The sequence below is a fragment of the Phocoena sinus genome, chromosome 2 (assembly GCF_008692025.1).
Source record: "Phocoena sinus isolate mPhoSin1 chromosome 2, mPhoSin1.pri, whole genome shotgun sequence".
NCBI lineage: Eukaryota > Metazoa > Chordata > Mammalia > Artiodactyla > Phocoenidae > Phocoena > Phocoena sinus.
Genome location: NC_045764.1, coordinates 99,867,337 through 99,885,916, shown reverse-complemented (window position 1 = coordinate 99,885,916; position 18,580 = coordinate 99,867,337). Strand labels below are relative to the sequence as shown.

Below are 18,580 nucleotides of genomic sequence, written 5' to 3'. Positions count from 1 at the left end.
TGTGATGATTCCTTTTTTTTTCTGTCTTGGAGAAGCAGAAGTATGATTTTATCAATGGGCATTTCCTTGAGACGGGAAGCTTGTTCTGAGACATACATGTCACCAATGAATTTTCCTCAGTGTTGTGGTGGCCTTTTGATTGTGCCCTAGTTAATAATCCCCAAATATACTGGGATCAGGAGCAAACAGGAAAGTATCCGTTTAGATACAAGGTCAAATCAGGGATTAGGAAGTACTGTCTTAACTTTCCAATAGGAGTTGATGGGTTGTAATCATATGTACCCTTTTTGTGTGAGGGTTTCTTTTGAACGCATCATGCTAGAAATTTATTGTGATCAGAATTTCTTAGTATTAATACTTAGTGGGAAACACAATTCAAGTTAGCAGTGTGGAAGCCACAGCCATTCCCTGCTGCGGATAAAGCAAGACAGTTTTGCTGGTGGCTACAGATTCCGTTTTGCAGCATTTGTTTGCGTTTAACACTTGGGCTCAATCTTCTCGCAGCTTTGTTCAGAGAGCCGGTGATTACTATTAAACCATGATGACTGTTAAGCCAGTTTGGTTCTTCTGATCCAGCACAGTACCTTACCCGTCCCAGGTGCTTACTAAATGCCTGCTGACTGGATGGGATCTGAAAAACACTGAGACCTTCAGGTACGACAGGAAGCTGCCCCAAGAGGCAGCAGGTATGCTGCTGGGAAACAGAGCTGCAATTTTTCCAAGTTCTTCATTGCCAGGTTCTCAGCATATAATCACCGTTGGAAACTACACTGAGCTGATGTTTGGTGGTGGTTTTGTCTTTCCTGTTTTTGTTTTAGGCAAATTGGGTCTGTGACAGAGACCTGATAGAGACCTTTCAGGTGTTTTTCCCTTTAGGAGAATGGGGCTCCTTGGGGACCTTTAGTGAATTGCTTTACCTAACAAGGCAGGTTGTGTGTTACTTTGTATCATGCCAGGTTTCAATTTGTTGGTTGGATGGCTGAAGCACAGAGGCTTTGGCCAGCAGCATTCATAAGGAAGCCAGGAAGCCAGAGCTGCTGAGCAGAAGCCCAAGGTTGGCACAGAGGGTGTGGAGGGTAATCATTTCTGCCAGGCTGGCTGAGGCTGTTTACTCGGCCACCCTAAGGCTGGTGGACGGTGGGCGTGGTGGGTGCGCTTGCCTAGGTACCTGTTTGTAGAACACTGAGACACCGGGGCAGAGCTAAAACAGCAGTAATTCGAAACCAGTCGAGTTGGTTTTCCTTCTCCGGCTGGGGCAGCTAAAATCTGCATTCCAGATGAAACCTGCAGGGAAGCGGAAGAAAGCACTTTAAAAAAAAAAAAAGAAAGCTTCAAGGGCATTAAATTAACTGCTTTTGAGAGTCCTGGGCATCCTGAGATGATCTGTTTTTTACTTTTCTTTCTTTGGTTTGTAAGTGGCTGTTGGTCTGTGTGCACTGCTAGTTTTTTGTTTTTTTGGGTTTTTTTTTTTTTGGCCTGGATGGCACAAGCTTCTGGCCGTGATTTAGATGGCAAAAGAGAGCCCGTAAGAAGTATTTCGGTCATTTGCTGCTGATTCACTTTTAAATTTCTTCAGCTGCTCTGGGGGGTGGTTGAAGGCCGTCAGGAGCTGCTTGCCGGCTCAGCACTTTCTGGAGCCTCACTTGCTCACCAATGAGGAAGTTGAAAGCGACCAGGAGAACGGCCGGCACTGGGGCGGAGCTCGTGGCGAAGTCCTGGGCTGGGATGAGTGGAGGCAGGCTGACTTTCCCTACGACAAAAAGCCTTTTGTCCCCGGGAATAAATACGGAAGTCCCAGAGGAGCAGCCTCCCCAGTCCGTGTGTAGTAAGGTGCGCAGCCTCGGCTGCCTCTGGGCATAAAGCTCCGCGGACTTTTTACAGTTGCCCCGGACGCCCCATCACCGCGCAAACCGGAAGGAGGGCTCGGGAGGGGCCAGAGCCCGGCCAAGTGTGCTCGCTCCGCGACTGAGTCCCCCCGGCGGGTCCTGCTGTTCTCTGTCCTAGAAGTTAAGAACCGGTGGAGTGGAGAAGCTGAGACGGCAAGGGAAGGTCGCAGAAGTGAGAATCTGCCGCCCAGGGCACGGCTGGGACATGGAGGACGTGGGTAACGCTCCGAATGGCAGTGATGGCTCGGAACCAGGACAACCCGAAGCCGGACTTGACGTGGCCCAGTCGATCCTGACCAAGTTCTCTATGAAATCCCTGTTTGGGTTTACGAGTAAATTGGAATCTGTGCAGCCTGAAGAGGAAGACGCGGTGCTGAAAGCCTTCCGCAGTTTAGTGGTGGATCCCACGCCTCAGCTGGAGGAGCCCAGCAGTGGCTTGGATCCGCCGGAGGCGGAGGCTCAGGTTCCACCTGACCTCGGAAATGATGGGAAGACTCCGAGGGTGGAGACAGAGACGGGGTTGGAGGGAAGCCGGGGAGAAGCAGGGGCAGGGATTTCTCTGCCTGGTCAAGAGCTGCTTCCACTGGCGGCTTTGAGTGTGTGCAGAGACAATGTCATTTTGGTTCGCGGGACCCTGGTGAACACCACCAGTGATTCTGACTCTGATGATGGAGGCCAGGAGCCAGAAGAGGGAAGCAACATCAATGACCCAAAGTCCCCTAGTGGTGTTTTATCTGAGCCAGCTGAGCAGTCCCAAGAAAAGCCAGGAGATGGGAGGGAAAATACTGCCACTGGAGAAAGGGGTGATGCAGAGCCCAGTGGAGAAGGTCCTCAAAGGACTCTGCAGGAGATAAACAGCAAATTGGAACCCGAGGATGGTGGCCTTCAGACAGAGCATAGCCCCGGCCAGCGACAAGCTGGAGAAGAAGGTTCCAAAGTTCTACCTGTGGTAACAGACCAGAACTCAAGTGTTGGTGTCACTGAGAACACCTCTTCTAAAAAAGAAGTCCCTGGAGAGAAGTCCTTCCAGCTCCCAGCTTTTTTTAGTGGGCTTCGTGTGCTGAAGAAGGGAGCCCCAGCCGAGGTTGGGGAGACCATCACTGAAATTAAACCAAAGGACGGGGACCTGGCTTTGCTTAAGTTGACCCAGCCTGTCCAGAGGTCCCTAGCACAGGCAGGGCCTCAGGCAGTGAAGATGGGAGAGAAAACAAATGATCCAAAGGCCGCTCCCACTCTCCTGGAGCAGCTCTCTCAGCTGCTCAACATTGACGTCCCCAAAGCCGAATCGAAGGCAGAAGACCCTGAACAGCCCAGGGGGGAGGAGATGAGTGGCAATACTCCCCAGGAGAGCCAGAGCAGCCCCGGAGAAGCCCAGACCCAGGGAGGAGAGGTCAAGCCAAAGCCGCCAGAGACTGCCTTGGAGGCCTTTAGAGCCTTATTCATCCGTCCCCCCAAAAAGGGGACCACAGCTGACACCTCTGAGCTGGAAGCTCTCAAGCGCAAAATGAGGCATGAGAAGGAGTCCCTAAGAGCTGTGTTTGAGCGGTCGAGGTCAAGGCCAGCAGATGGCCCCTCGGATTCCAAAAGCGTACGTAGCTTTGGGTTTGGGGTTTTGTCATAAAATGTGATGCTGCTATATTTCTTTTCAGGTTTCCTATCAAGGAGAATCTCATATACCGATCTTAGTGACCCTCTTCTAGGTGAAAGATGATTATAGTCAAGTTGACCTTGTAAGGAGTATGGAGTTGGACAGAAGCGTTTTCTTTCTTCCTTATATTTTTCTGGGTTGTTGTAAGAGAGGTATAAGTAAAGGTGTGCAGGTCAGAAAGCAAAACTGTCACTCTGAGTTTAAACATTAATAGGAAATGTGCTTCCAAAAACCAAGCAGCATGGGGAATCAGTGCAATCTAGAACTATAGCCCAGATTTCCTCTCTACTTTATTATACCTCTGCGAAAACTGTATTTTTCCTTTGAAAGTCTGCCACTTGGCGAAATACCTGTTTGTGATGTGATTAAAATGTTCTGTGCTGGTTACAAGGCATCTTGATTGAGCACTGGGTTAGTGTGAGACTTGGGTTTTAATTCTAACTGCCAGTTACTGGCTGGGTGACCTTGATCAGCAAAATGAAGAAAATAACCTTTAATCTTTATTTGGTTGTTGCGAAGATTAAATGAAGTTAGCACATAGTAACCATCTAATGAGTGAAAGCTGTTACTATTTAAAAAAAGTATTCAGGTAATTTGTAAGGACTAGCAAGCACTTGTCCAGTGGATCTTAAAATTCATAAGGACAACAAATAGAATTTCTTAGTATCAATTTGGCATACAATTATCATTCCCTCATACATCAGTTACATTTAAAGGTCTTTGGAAAAGCTATCTTAGGTTGCAGTTAAAAACTAAATACAACATAGCATTCTCCTAGTTGTAAAAATCAACCCCTATAAAAATAGCTTGAATGTGAAAGCCAACTCATTCATTTTCTTGTGTGTGGGAAAGAAAAAAAAAGAAGTGATCAATGTGGACATCTTAGAGAAGTGTATCTTGGCCTACAGATAATGTTCATAGAAAATGCAAAACTAGTTTTTATATTATAAATAACCCTGGAGTTTGGGGTATATTTCAAAACATCCCTATAAATGTACCCGATTATAGTATATTTGTATCTTCAGATCAAAGTGTACTTGTGATTTTAAGAAAAAGGTTATATGCTAAAAATCATCTGTTGAAGGTTGTGTAATACTTGGCCTTGAGTTATTTCTCTTTCCACCCCAACTGATCACTTTACATTTCTAGAAAAGGATCGTATTGGAGTGAGATGTTTCAGTTACAGTGAATGAGAGCAATGTGCCATTAAAATTAATTTCAGAGTTAGCACAGTTGTTCTCAGGGATTAATTGGCCCTGGCCACATTTCATTTAACTTACTCTTTTGTTTGCCCACTTTTCCAACAGCCTGACCACAGCCCCACTGAGCAGGACGATAGGACTCCTGGCAGACTCCAAGCTGTCTGGCCACCCCCAAAGACAAAAGACACCGAAGAAAAAGTGGGATTGAAGTACACTGAAGCAGGTAATGGGAAAAGAAGCCAGGTACCAGGAATGCATCTCTTGCTGCAGTCGCTTTTAGTTCTAGCTCAGTAGACTCACAGAATTTAAGTTTTTGTTTCATTATAGAATGTAATGCTGAAGGCTTTTCTTTTTGGTTTTGCTGTTAAAGTGAACCCTTGCACACTTATCATTAATGAATCTCTTAGAGATGAAAGGTGAACGCCGGGGAATGAGTGAAGGGGGGCACATGTGTAAAGGAGGAGAACCTCGGGGGAACTAATGGAGAAGGTAGATTACAGATTCCTCAGGAAGCAGGTGGTTGGCCCTCACAGAGTGTCGTGTAAGCTGGCAGGGTTGCTGGCAGAGGTAGAGTACGAGACTCCAGAGCTGTAATCTGATGTGTTCTTTGTCTTTGAGTAATGCTTTTGAGCCACAGGAACCTTGCGCAGAGTGAACGTACAGATACCATATCAGTTACTCTTTCCCTTTTGTTAGACAAAGCTTTATTTAATGCATGGCCAGTTTCAAAGCAATCTAACTCCCTGGAAACCTTCCCGGGAGCTTTGCTTGAATATATTTAAGTAGAATGGGAATCTAGATATTTTTACTCTTTAAGTGAAGGGTTCATGTGAAATTTAAAAGAAAAGAAAGAGTGAGAGGAGGATATATCTCAATTGTATACATGTGTGTCTCTATGTATCGCTGATGAAACCTTTGTCTTCTTCCTGATATTTGAAGATTACTTAACACAGACTTACGTTTTGCTGGTTGTCTTAGGTATGTGTGTATATTACCAGTCTGTATGGTTATACAGAAATACTTCTTTCAGTTCCTATTGGTTGATGACATAAGTGGATCAAAGTTTGGGTGGTTTAGTAACACACAGGTTTTTTTTGTAAGATGATAAAATTACAATCAGTGATTGAGAACACAGCTGAATCTCAGTTCTACAGCCTGATTGCTTTAGCCTCCATTTACACAGTTGCAAACTTCTGACTACCCCAAGACATCAACTACTTCATGACATTTTTTTCTGACCTGCTTGAATTACAGAACGAAAGCTATTACAGCCTTGGTGAAAATGTATGTAGCTGTTGCATTCTTCTTGTCTACATTTGATTTTTTCCAAAATCGGATTGTTTTTGACTGCAGTATTGTACCACGTACCAAGTTGTCTTTCCTATGATCTGGCATAGCTTGAACAGTGAAAAGTCCTGAAGTTCGCTTTAATGAAAATCCAGAATCCTATAAGTTCTTATTCCTAGTTTATATTGGGGTGGCCATCTTCTTTGTGACGATGAACATTTGCTGAGTAGAGAAGGAAGTGGCATAAACAGCTTTTCAGTCTACTTCAAGTCATATTTGGGGGCATTTATACTCTACAGAGATTCCTTAGTCTTTGCTTCTGTCCTCTTCCGTTTCCAGAAGCTCAGAGGAGTGCTATCATTACCTTGCAGTGTAATTACACTCAAAGTCAGTAGCTGTCCCAGTCTCTTTTTTTTTTTTTGTAATGAAATGCGTGTTCTCCAAGCTGTCTAAGGTCTCGGATGAGATGGGAAAAAAAGGAGGGAGGAATTGATGAATAATGACAGCTCTCTTGGGTTCGTTCTGATGGCACAATGACAGCTTGCAACAGAGAGAAGGCTGCCTGTTGTCTGGAGAAGGCACCTAGGTCCCCAGCCAGTTCCCATGGGTGGCAGTACTGTATTTTACTTACCGTGCTCCCAGCCAGGTCTGGTGCTCATTTTCTTGAGAGTCTTGTAGCGCTAATCACTCTGCTGATACACTCTGGAGGTTATCAAAGAAGATACTCCATGCCTATAGGAAACTTTTTTTTACCCCATTACTCAGCCAACATATGGTTGTCTTGCCATTTACTGCTAATCTTTAGGAAGTTAACATTTTTCTTGTGATTTTCTTGAGCTCTGTTGTTGAGAAATCTAGAGTCTTATAAGCATTTGGTTTATAACTTAACATATTTTGTGGTATTTCCATTGGTTTCCCTGCCCTTAGGGAAGTAGATTAAAATTGCCACTCTGTAGGGAGCACAGAGACAGAAAAATTCGTTCCAACATATTTCAAGGTGTTTGAAGTCTTATGCTTTTACATCGTCAGTGCTCTTAATTTTTCCTGGCATGTATAATTCATTAAATTAGTGAAAGGGGAGAGCATGACTATTTATATTTCAAGTGTGCTATTGGAGTTCTGTGCTGTTGACATCGAAGCCCAGTCCTTGGCAGGGCTGGCAAAGAGATGGTGATTTTCATCGTGAGTCTCTCACTGTCCTTGTGTTGCCCTCGGCTGCTTTGGATGTGCCACTGCTTGTGTTTCCCTCTATTCAGAGTTTATCATTCGATGATCTTTTTCTGAGGGCCTAGGAGATCACCTAATACTGTAAACTCACTTTTGTTCAAGGATAAAAAAGAAAGAGCTGACCTAAGGGAAGCTGTCCCTTTAAACTATCGCTTCTGGAGTCCTCTTTGCCACGTGAGGGTAGCTGACCACTGATGCTGGTGCCCACTGCCTAGGATGCACTCTCCTGCCACTGCCAAAGTCAGCAGCAGCGTCTATAGCTGCTGACGCTGCGGCTAACTCCCCTGGCAGCTAAAGCCTTCAGCTTCCACTAGAGCCTCCACTGCCATTCTCTGAGCTCTTGGAGCCTTGGTGATGTGCCAGTTGAGAGGCACTAGGGCTCACTGGCACTGTCACTTAAGGGACTTGCACAGGTGCAGGGAGGGTCCCCTGTGTTCAGTCACACTGCACTTGAATTGCTCTGCTCAAATGAGAAAGAATTACTTTCTCCCAAGTCCTGTGCTGTGCTTTCACACATTATTATCAGTGCAGTTCTGCTTTGTGTTTGGGATGCCTCACAGCTATTTACGAGTGAAAAGAGCATTTCCCTCTATACCTTGGAATTGGGCTGGGGACAATCTGAGTGACAGACTCGTTGTTCTCAGAGTTGTCTTTCCTCCTCTAGATACAGGAGCTTGCTCTCCAAACAAGCTTGGGGAAATAGTCTTGCTTTTCTAGGAAGAATCTTTTAGTGGGCTCCATGCGTCCTTTTTTTTTTTTTTTTTTGCAGTACGCGGGCCTCTCACTGTTGTGGCCTCTCCCATTGCGGAGCACAGGCTCACGGGCCCAGCCGCTCCACGACATGTGGGATCTTTCCAGACCGGGGCACGAACCTGTGTCCCCTGCATCGGCAGGCAGACTCTTAACCACTGCACCACCAGGGAAGCCCCTCCTTGCGTCCTTAAATGGTTAATCAACTCAGCTGAGTCCCTGCCACTTTCTTGTGCTGCAGACCAGAAACATCTGGATGGAGTAAACTTGATTACCTTGTGAAGCCCGGGGCTAAGTAAAACCCAATCACAGCCAAGTGAAAAGGTGTGCTATGAACAATACAAGGGAATCTAAAAGAAAAATATAAATGTCTACCTTTAAATTTAAGGCTGCAAAAGCAATTTATCTCATGAGAAACAGAGAACCAGTGATCTGTTCATCCTCTAACATGCTGTCTTGTACATCGTGAGGCTATATAAGGGTTAGTAACATGCCCAAAGTCTTTAAAAAAAAAAAAAAAAAGGACTGGAAATTATAAAGATCTAGGTATCATAGAATAATCATAGAGGTAACATGGGGTTAAACTTTTATCTCAAACTTGAATAAAAGAATTTTCTAAACCATATTAGGTAAGTTTTTTCTTTGTGAAGAATAAATGCACTTAGCCATATTTATTTTTTCTTTGGATAATTATACTATTACCATATCAGCCAGTGTCCTGTCAGGGATCAGGTGAGGATGATTTGATTGAGAGTTTGTGTGGACAGGGTTTGGGAAAAGCAATGAGAGATGAAGCAGCTCTCTGGGGTTAGTAATCATGGGAGGTGTTTACAGCCCTAGACCTGAAGGGGCAGGGTGAGGAGAAGCTGCTGGAAAACCAGAATGTCAGAGGGAGGCCAAGTGGTGTGGAGAGGGCTGCCGGACAGGAGCAATGGCCTTCACTGGAGGGATGCATCCAATCCACGGTGACCTGGAGGCCGGAGGGAATTGTGGGCATAAATGCCCTGACTTCCTTCTCCTGCTCTCTGGTCTTCTGCCATCTCTGCCCTTCACCAAATCCAAAGAGAAGTCAGAGGACCGGGATCCACTTTAGGCCAGACAACAGAGCCCAGAAAAGGACCCAGAAAGGGGGAGAGTGGGTCTAGGAGTCAAATAGAAGATACTCAACACAGTTTCACCTGGAGTCAGTCGGCAGTACAAGAAGGTTCTAAAGCCCATCAGTCTGTACGAAGAATTGGCACCTGACCCCACAGGGCTCTGTTACAAGGGCACAAAGAAAAACTCCTGCTTTGTATCCCGTGGGAGGGTTATGTTTTCTACTGCAGTCAGTTCATAGAAAATATAATGGCTATCACTGAGAGCCTTGCTCTTTGCACACCTACTTCACCTTAGTGTAAAGGCTTTGTTTACTGATCTCAGAAGATCTTCCATATGCTTTCAACGTTTCCCAATATTACAAAATAAAATAAATTTGGAAATATCCAGAAATATCACGGAGCAAAACAAACTCTCTATAATGTGTTTCATAGAGAGATCATTGCCACCATTTTGAATTATGATAGACCTATGTGAATTTAATACTTAAAATAAAAAAAAAATTTTTTTAATTAATTTATTTTTGGCTGCGTTGGGTCTTCGTTGCTGGGCGTGGGCTTTCTCTAGTTGCAGCGAGCAGGGGCTACTCTTCATTGGGTGTGCGGGCTTCTCATTGGCGGTGACTTCTCTCGTTGCGGAGCACGGGCTCTAGGCATGGAGGCTTCAGTAGTTGTGGCATGTGGGCTCAGTAGTTGTGGCTCATGGGCTCTAGAGCACAGGCTCAGTAGTTGTAGTCGCTCCGTGGCATGTGGGATCTTCCCGGGCCAGGGCTCGAACCCGTGTCCCCTGCATTGGCAGGCGGATTCTTAACCACTGCACCACCAGGGAAGTCCCATACTTAAAATTTTTATCACACTGTACAGACTGCTTTTTACACTTGAAAATGTAATTATGTATATCTGATTTTTACTACATTTAAACAATAATTATATTTATAGAGATTTCATTTTTTTCAAGTTATTATGTGTAATAATGAAAATAACAATGCTATAAATATTCTTGTTCATAGGTGTTTTCCTTTAATTAGAACACATTCCTTGTGGAATTACTATATATAAGTGTATATGCCGTTTTCAGGTTTTTGGTGCATAGTAATTGCCAAACTTTATTTTATTTTTTATTTATTTATTTTTTTTGCGATACACGGGCCTCTCACTGTTGTGGCCTCTCCTGTTGCGGAGCGCAGGCTCAGCAGCCATGGCCCACGGGCCCAGCCGCTCCACGGCATGTGGGATTTTCCCGGACCGGGGCACAGACCCGTGTCCCCAGCATCGGCAGGCAGACTCTCAACCACTGCGCCACCAGGGAAGCCCCAAACTTAATTTTTTATCTAAAGTTATTCAGTATGAAATCAGTACTCTTAAAACACTGAAAATGCTTTTCCCTCTTATCATTTGCTTTTTATTTTACTTGTATCTTCTGGTATAGAAGTTTTAAATATTTATATAGTCAAATCTACCCTCATTTTATTGTATAACTTTTCTTTTGGCTTGAGAGGACCTCCCCTACTCAAAGATCAGCTCTATGTTTAAATTTCTTAAGTGATTTCTTTCCACCTCTTCCTTCCTTGTCTTCTTGTTTTCCATTTCATGTTGAAAACTTACTTCGGTGCCTAGCCCGAGGAAGAGAGCTAAGACAGCTTCTGTTTTTCTAAGTAGCTAATTGTACAGCAGGCTTCTGGAGTAATTATTCCTCTCCATGATAAGTTTAGGACTGTCTTGGGCTTTCTGTTCTCTTTTTGTATTTTGTACCAGTATCTTAATTATTGCAGCATTATAATGCATCTCAGAATCTGTTCAAGTTCTCAAGCATACTTTTAAAAATATTTTTTTAGCTTTCCTCTTATTTATTCTTCCAGAAAGCCTTAGCCTACTTGGTCAAGTTTCAGAAGGATTGCTTTGGGACTTTTATTGGAATTGCATTAATTTAGAAATTAATGTGAAGGTGGGAATAAGATCTTTAAAATGCTTAGTATTTCTACGCAGGAACATATCTTAGAAAACTGTTCAAGTTTTCTTTTCTGACTTAATAAACTAGATACATAGATGTATATCTTATATTTTTTCGATATGTATTCCCAGGCATATTATTTTTTAAAAAAATACATGATGTGAAATTGTATCTTGTGATTTATTTTTCCTAAAAGTCAAATGCATTTCTTAGAATCTAGTGACTCATGCATGCTAGATGCTCTGTGTATTTCCCTCTTGAGGTCAGGGCTAGACTGAGTGAAGGGCACATTTGGACCAACTGATCTCAGGGGTCCATCCCTCAGTTTTACTCTGGTTAGTGATTCTTAGTGTTCTCAGGCTCTTTAAAAAACCTAATGATGATAGAAACTGTGGAAGAAGACCCTGCAGTTAATTTTGCATCTGCGGTATTTCAGACCCTCCCCCTACCCCATAACCATTTGTGGACACATCCCCCCATCTCCTGCCACCTCCCCAGGTGTAGGTGAAGAACCTTTGCTGCAAATACTTAACCTAGAGCTGGGCTTACTTTCCTCTTCATCTCCTATTTTGTGTTACGACGAATGGCCTGAAACATCTCCTTATTTATTAGGATATTTAAAAAATATACCATCATGATTTGTGCCTCAGCATCCCGAGAGGAGATGAAGCTAATGTTTGTGAGATTAAAATGACACCATTTGGGAAACTGGCAGTGACTTAATTACCCATGGGAAAAAAAAAAAGGAGAAAAAGGACGAAGAAGGAAAGCTCTCATGTTTTCCGAAACAAAATGAACTTTCAGCATGCATCTGGAAAAGCGCTTCTCACCACTGGCTGCACCTCAGAGCTGGGCTGGGGGCTGGCACATGGGCCACCCTACTTAGGGCGAGCGCTGCGGCTTTGGTAGTAAAGAGAACCTAGGTTGAGGCATCATGGTTACTGTGAGCAGGCAAGCTGTCACTGTGTGTGGCATCTCTTGGGGATAACTCACACCGCCTCGAAACTTGGAGTAGCTCAGGGACATCCCTAGTTAGAGTATTTTAGGTAACCCATCCCTCAACTTAATAAAGATCCACCTACTTTCTGGTTTGTGTCTAATTTAGGTTCCCTTGGTTATAAAGTGATAGAGCTGTGTGCCACCCTCCCTGGTGAGTCAGACATTCTTGCCTCACCAGCCAGGGAGAGCTATAAATATCTTGGCATGTTTTATTGCCCTACAGTACCTTTTAAAAACTTATTCATTCACAGCTAACAGGCTGCATTAGCCATGAATGGACTTGCCTTTAAGGTCATATGTCTAGACAGATTATCCTAAGTGTCTTCTTTCACAGTCTAGGCTATAGTTTTATTCATTGTATATTTCACAGGACTTTGTGGTATGTTACCACCACTTGCATGGAGTTATGATGATGGCCCAGAAATTGGAAGCTGTACAGATCAAAGACCAGGAAAACCTTGCTTCTTATAGCTGTAGAAAGAGGTCGTACTGGGAAACCAGAGGCGACACGAGTGTGTCAGGCTTCTACTTACTGTATATCTGGGAGCTGTGAGGAGGGAGATTGACTTCCCCAACACAAACAGGAACTAAGGCTTGATATTACACAGAGGGAATCCCAAAGTATGGACCAGTGACTCAGGAATCATATGTTGTATTCCAGGAAGTATTAGTAAAGGTCTTTAGCTCAGAGGAAAAGAGATTAAAAGAGAGATTAAAAATTCTGTATTTTAAGAGATTAAAATATAGAATCTGAAATTTTAGAATATTAAAAATTTAGAGCTGCAGGCATCTTAGAAATCATGTAATTCATCCTATTTGTTTTACAAATGAGACCCAAAGGGGTTATGACTTGCTGAAAGAAAGATACGCGTAATTAATAAGAGAGCTGAAATGACAGTTGAAAGTCGTTGGTGGGGGGGGCATTGGAGAGTGATGGATTTTTGTTTTTTTTTTTTTCTGCCAGTATACTGACAATTAAAGCTCCAGCAAGGAAAGCACATGGGAACAGGAGCATTTAAGAATTATGCTGCTTATTATAAAACAGAATTATGAGACCACAGTGAGTCCATCTGAATAATAAAGGAGAGCATATGAGTACCATACCAGCTCACCAGACACATCCACAGAAATTGTCTGGGTCATTTCATGCTGCTTTTTGACTCATAAAAATAGAAAAGGGGAATTTTTTTTTTTTTTTTTTTTTTTTTTTTTTGCGGTACGCGGGCCTCTCACCGCTGTGGCCTCTCCCGTTGCGGAGCACAGGCTCCGGACGCACAGGCTCAGCGGCCATGGCCCACGGGCCCAGCCGCTCCGCGGCACGCGGGACCCTCCCGGACCAGGGCGCGAACCCGCGCCCCCCGCATCGGCAGGCGGACTCCCAACCACTGCGCCACCAGGGAAGCCCCGGGAATTTTAATGGTATCTTTAATGCTTTTGAGGCTCACTTAAGCAATGTAACGCAAATAAAAATGCTTCTGGTTTGTGGATTCTTGCAAAGTTCAGGTGGGGCTCTTTGCTGGGCCCAGTTTGTGTGCTGAAGTGTAGGGTGCATATGTATTTGATTTTAGGAGGTACATGAACAAATATTTTTATCTTAACGGTTGTGTATTTCAGTAGTTTTATTGTTGTTTTAGAGAAAATGAGTAGTAAAATCTACTTTGAAGCTTCTTTTGGGGAGATGAGGCTGAAATTTGATATGCCATATCCTATGCCACACCTTCACAGATACCTCCTTTCAGTATTTTTCTTCCTCAGAATTTCTATCCAGGTGGCCCCATTTTTCTTCTCTCCCTCAAATCTTCATCTATCACCAGCTGCCCAGTGCTTGTTCTCTGGATCCTCCACCAAGCAGCCACTCTACAGTTCCAGCCTCAGCACCCTCCCCTCCTGCCCTGCCACACCTTTTCACTTGCAGCCCATTGAATTCCTTCTACTGATCTACCTTTACTGTGCTGGAGCTGCCCACTGGCTCAGCTAAAGAAAGGGCACACTCACTCCTTCAGATCCCTCCGCCGGAGACGGCAGCTGGGGCATTGTAAATGCTTTCCTCTTTGGTAGAAAGAACAAATGACCGTGTTTCTGAGGAATAACTAAAGGCAAAGTTTCAATAGCCAAACTCTGGAGCATTCGTCCCCAGATGAAGGATGAGAACATAAGATAGGAAAGGTAGAAGACTGTCTCAGAGAGAAAGGAAAATTGAACTAGGGAAATCTTAGGGACATGCTTAACTTTGGAATTTCCTTTACTTTGGGTTTCGTGGGTTTGAGCATCAAATAGACTTGAGTTTGAATTTTGGCTCTGCCATGTACTAGCTGTGACCTGAATTGATATCCCTCTTTATAAAAAAGGACAATGACGATAATTTAAAATAATTATTGTAAAGATAAAAGGAGATAATATATGAAGTTCGATGGCATCACAATTAGCCTTTTATCTTATTTCTTCATTTTTAAAATTTATTTATTTATTTTTGTGGTACGTGGGCCTCTCACTGTTGTGGCCTCTCCCGTTGCAGAGCACAGGCTCAGGACGCGCAGGCTCAGCGGCCATGGCTCACGGGCCCAGCCGCTCCGCGGCATGTGGGATCTTCCCTGACCGGGGCATGAACCCGTGTCCCCTGCATTGGCAGGAGGATTCTTAACCACTGCACCACCAGGGAAGCCCCCCACAATTGGCTTTTTAAAAAACAGTTTATATTGAAGTGTAACACACATGTGGAAAATTGCTCATATTATAAGTGTTGATGAAAAAATTAATCACTCAATCTAAGAAAGAAATGGAAAATTTTATTCGAGCCAAATTGAGGCTTATAACCCAGGAACAGACTCTCAGAAAGCTCCGAGAACTGTTTTGCCCGTTAGAGGTAAAAGTACAGTTATATATGTTTTTGAGACATAGGGCTGTACATTAAATGATGTATTACTGACAGTTTACACAATCCAGATCTGTGTGTACAAAGTGAGTAGTGGGTCATGGGTCATCGTGACCCCTTACAAGATGAAGAAGGAAGGGTGTCTCCAGAGGAGGAATCTTGTTGATGCTAGGAGAAGGTTGCTGTTTATGGTTGAGCAGGTGTTTCTGCAGATGGGAAGATTTGGGCAATGCATAATGCAGATATACAATGCACAGTAGAGGGGAGAGAGGAGGCCAAAGTTCAAAGAAAAAGTTTTATGTGTAAATTTTCCTTAACTTGCCTTAGAATACAAATTTTTATTTCATCACAGATGTGTAACTATGAATTATAACAAAGTGAACATACTCTTGTAACCACTATGCAAATCAAGAAATAGTATTGGATTGGCCAAAAAGTTCCTTTGGGGTTTTCCATAACATGTTACAGAAAAACCTGAACGAACTTTTTGGTCAACCCAGTACATTGCCTACACCCTGGAAGGCCCTGTCTTGCCCCCTTCCTATCACCACAATTACCTTTTTCCTCCAAAGAAACCATAGTTCTGACTTCTAACACTATAGATTAGTTTCAGTGCTTTTGAACTTAACATAAATGGATTCATTTCACGTCTGGCTGCTTTGCTTCAACATTATGCTTGTGAGAACCAAACACGTTATTGCATGTACCTGTAATCCGTTTGTTTTCATTGCTCTGTACTACTCCGTTGTATGAATGTATCACAATGTATTTATCCATCCGTGTTGTTCTCAGTTTTGGGCTGTTATGCGTATGCTGCTGTTCACTTTCTTGTACGCGTCTTTTGGTACACAAAGGAACACATTTCTCCTTGGTATATACTTGGGAGTGGAATTGCTGATCGTAGGGTGTGTCTGTATTCCGTGTCAGTAGATGATACCAGACACTCTTCCAAAGTGATGGTATCAATTTATACTGCCATCACCAAAACATCACAGTTCTGGTTGCGCCACATCTTTGCCAACATTTGGTTTGGTTGGTTTTTCGAATTCGAGCCAATCTGTTGTTAATTGGTGTTTCCCCAGTCAAGCACTTTTTTATATGTTTATTGGCCATTGGATATCCTCTTTTGTGAAGCGCATGTTCAGATCACTTGTCCATTTTTGAAGAAGTAGACTATCTTTTATTATTTTGTAGAGAAGTTCCTTTTATATGCTGGATATGAGCCCTTTGGTTAATTGTGTTGGAAATATTTTCTCTTACTCTGTGGGTTGGCTTTTTACTATCTTAATGGTGCCTTTTGATGAACAGAAATTCTCATTTTTACTATAATCAGTCTTGTCCTATGGTTAGGGCATTTTGAGCCTTATTAAAGTAATCCTTTCCTAACTCAGTCATGAAAATATTCCCTTAAATTATCTTAAGAAGGAATTAGTGCTCTTTATTTGTCATTTAGACTTGCAATATACTGGGCATTGATTTTTGTGTACGAGTTGAGGTGGGGATCAAGTTTGTTTTTTCTATATTAAAATTATCTGGAATTATTTATTTAAAAACCCACCTTCTTCCCCTGGACTCTTTCTTCTGTTCCAGTATTCTCTAGGTTTATTTAACCTTGTAACAGTGTAACACTGTCTTAATGACCACAACTATAATAAGTCATGATCTACTAGTGTGTCCTTTTACCTTGGTTATTCTCAGCTCTTTGCATTTCCATGTGCGTTTTGGAGTTACTTTATCCATTTTGACATTATTGTTTTGATTGCATCAACATCTTTACAATGAGTTTTTAATTCCACAAACATAATATGTATCTTTCCCTACATACTTATTTGAATATAGTCTTTTCTGATTTCTGTTTAGTTTTCTTTGTGACGGTTTTACCTTCCCTTAAATTTAAATCTATTCCCAAGTATTCTAAAATTTTGATGCAGTTGTGCGCATGTTTTTTAAAATTCCATTTTCTGACTTTGTTAGATAGAATCTCTCTCAATAAAATAGTAAATATAAGTTATTGAACTGTTTCCTGATTTACGAACCTTTTAATCACTTAGAATCTTTCACTGTTGCAAACAATACTTTAATGAAATTATTATACATCTATTTTGTGCATACCTGTGAGTACTTTGATAAGATAGAAGCAGAATTGTGTGTTAGAGTTCCTACTCATTTTTTTTTTTGAGTTCCTACTCATTTTAACCACTGGTAGATACTACACAGTTGCCCTCTCAAAATACTGAACCCACTAAATATACTCAACTAACACAAGAATGTCCATTACTCACACGTCACCAATATTCATTTAGCTTATGCCAATCTAAGGTTAAAAATTGCATACTACTGTTTTTCATTTGTATTTCTCAATACTAGCATAGTTGGACATCTTTTCATTTTGTCTTCTTTTGTGACTTGTTTGCTTGTATTCTTTGCCCTTTTGTAAATTGGGTCATTAGTCTCTATTCTTACTGATTTGAAAGCAGGTTTTCGTATATTAAGGCAATTAGTCCTTTGTATATATCGCAATCCTAGTCTTTAGCTTGCCATGTCTTTTACCTTTTGCCTTCATTCATTATATGGAAATTTAGTTATATTATAGTCATATTTAGTTATAACTTTTCTGGAGTTGTTTTTATTGTTGTTGGTCTGAAGGAAGCCTTCCCTAACCTAAAGTTGAACAATATGTATATTTTAACTAATATGCATATATGTTTAGATTTTTATTCAGTCTAGAATTTGTTTCTGTGAGTGGCATACATAAGGATGTGTTGTTAAGGGTGGCGGTGTGCTGTAGGGAGCTTAGGTTATGGAATCTAATGTCACGGAGTCAAATTTTAGGCTTCAGCAGTTACTGAAGCAAGTTAATTACTTTTTACTGGGCAAGATGATTTCCTATTTATTTGTGCAAAAAAATTGTTTTTAGTAGTCAATGAAATAATGCATTTAGGGACCTTAGCACAGTGCCCGGCTCATTGTGGAACTAAAATAATGTAAGCTACTGTTAGTTTTGTCTTTCCCAGATTGACAGCTATTTGCCCCAACATTTAATAAATAGTTGGTTCTTGCTCGGCAGATATGGAGTGCTAACTGTCACATATATAAATGCCTTTCTATATGCTGATTTATTTCTAGATCCTTTAATATTTTTTGTTTATGTTTATTTAGACCTTGTGCCAGTTTTGTGTCCTTGCAGTTGATATAGTTTTAAAGTTATTTAAATATCTGGCATTTCAAATTACCTCAATTCTTTTTTTCCTTCTAAATTTTGTTTGGGTAGTTGTAGACATAGACTCTTATGTATGAACTTGAAAGTCAGTTTCTCAAGATCTATGAAATGATGAGATTGGAATTTCCATTGGGATTATATTAAATCATAGATCAATATGAGAGGCCTGTTAATACTGAGTCTTCCTATCCAGGAACATAATTTATCTCTCTGGCTATTCAGAATTTTATTTATGTTCTTCAGTAAAGCTCTACAGTTTTCTTCTTATAGCTCATGCCATTTAACTTAATTTTTGCAGACTTAATTAAAAATGGTATTCATCTGTCATGTTTTAAAATGCTTTTGTTGGTATAACAAAGCGATTTTCATGTTTCTAATTCTGATTTTATACTCATGTTAGTTCTAGTTTTTTCAGTTGAGAGCCTTGGAATTTTTGTAGACAAA

The 18,580-nt window shown here is 42.0% G+C and overlaps 1 protein-coding gene across 2 annotated transcripts in view; it reads left to right on the top strand.

Annotated features, from left to right (window-relative positions):
- FMN1 (formin 1) overlaps positions 1–18,580 on the top strand; it is a 406,404-nt gene that overhangs the window by 100,498 nt on the left and 287,326 nt on the right. The window contains exons 1-2 of one of the 2 annotated variants that reach the window (XM_032623989.1): positions 1,671–3,474; positions 4,842–4,959. In XM_032623989.1, coding sequence (XP_032479880.1) covers positions 2,092–3,474; positions 4,842–4,959 — 1,501 coding nt within the window. In that variant the 5' untranslated portion in view covers positions 1,671–2,091. Of the gene's footprint in view, positions 1–1,670; positions 3,475–4,841; positions 4,960–18,580 lie in introns of those variants that run through there. The other variant, XM_032623988.1, reaches the window with a different exon arrangement.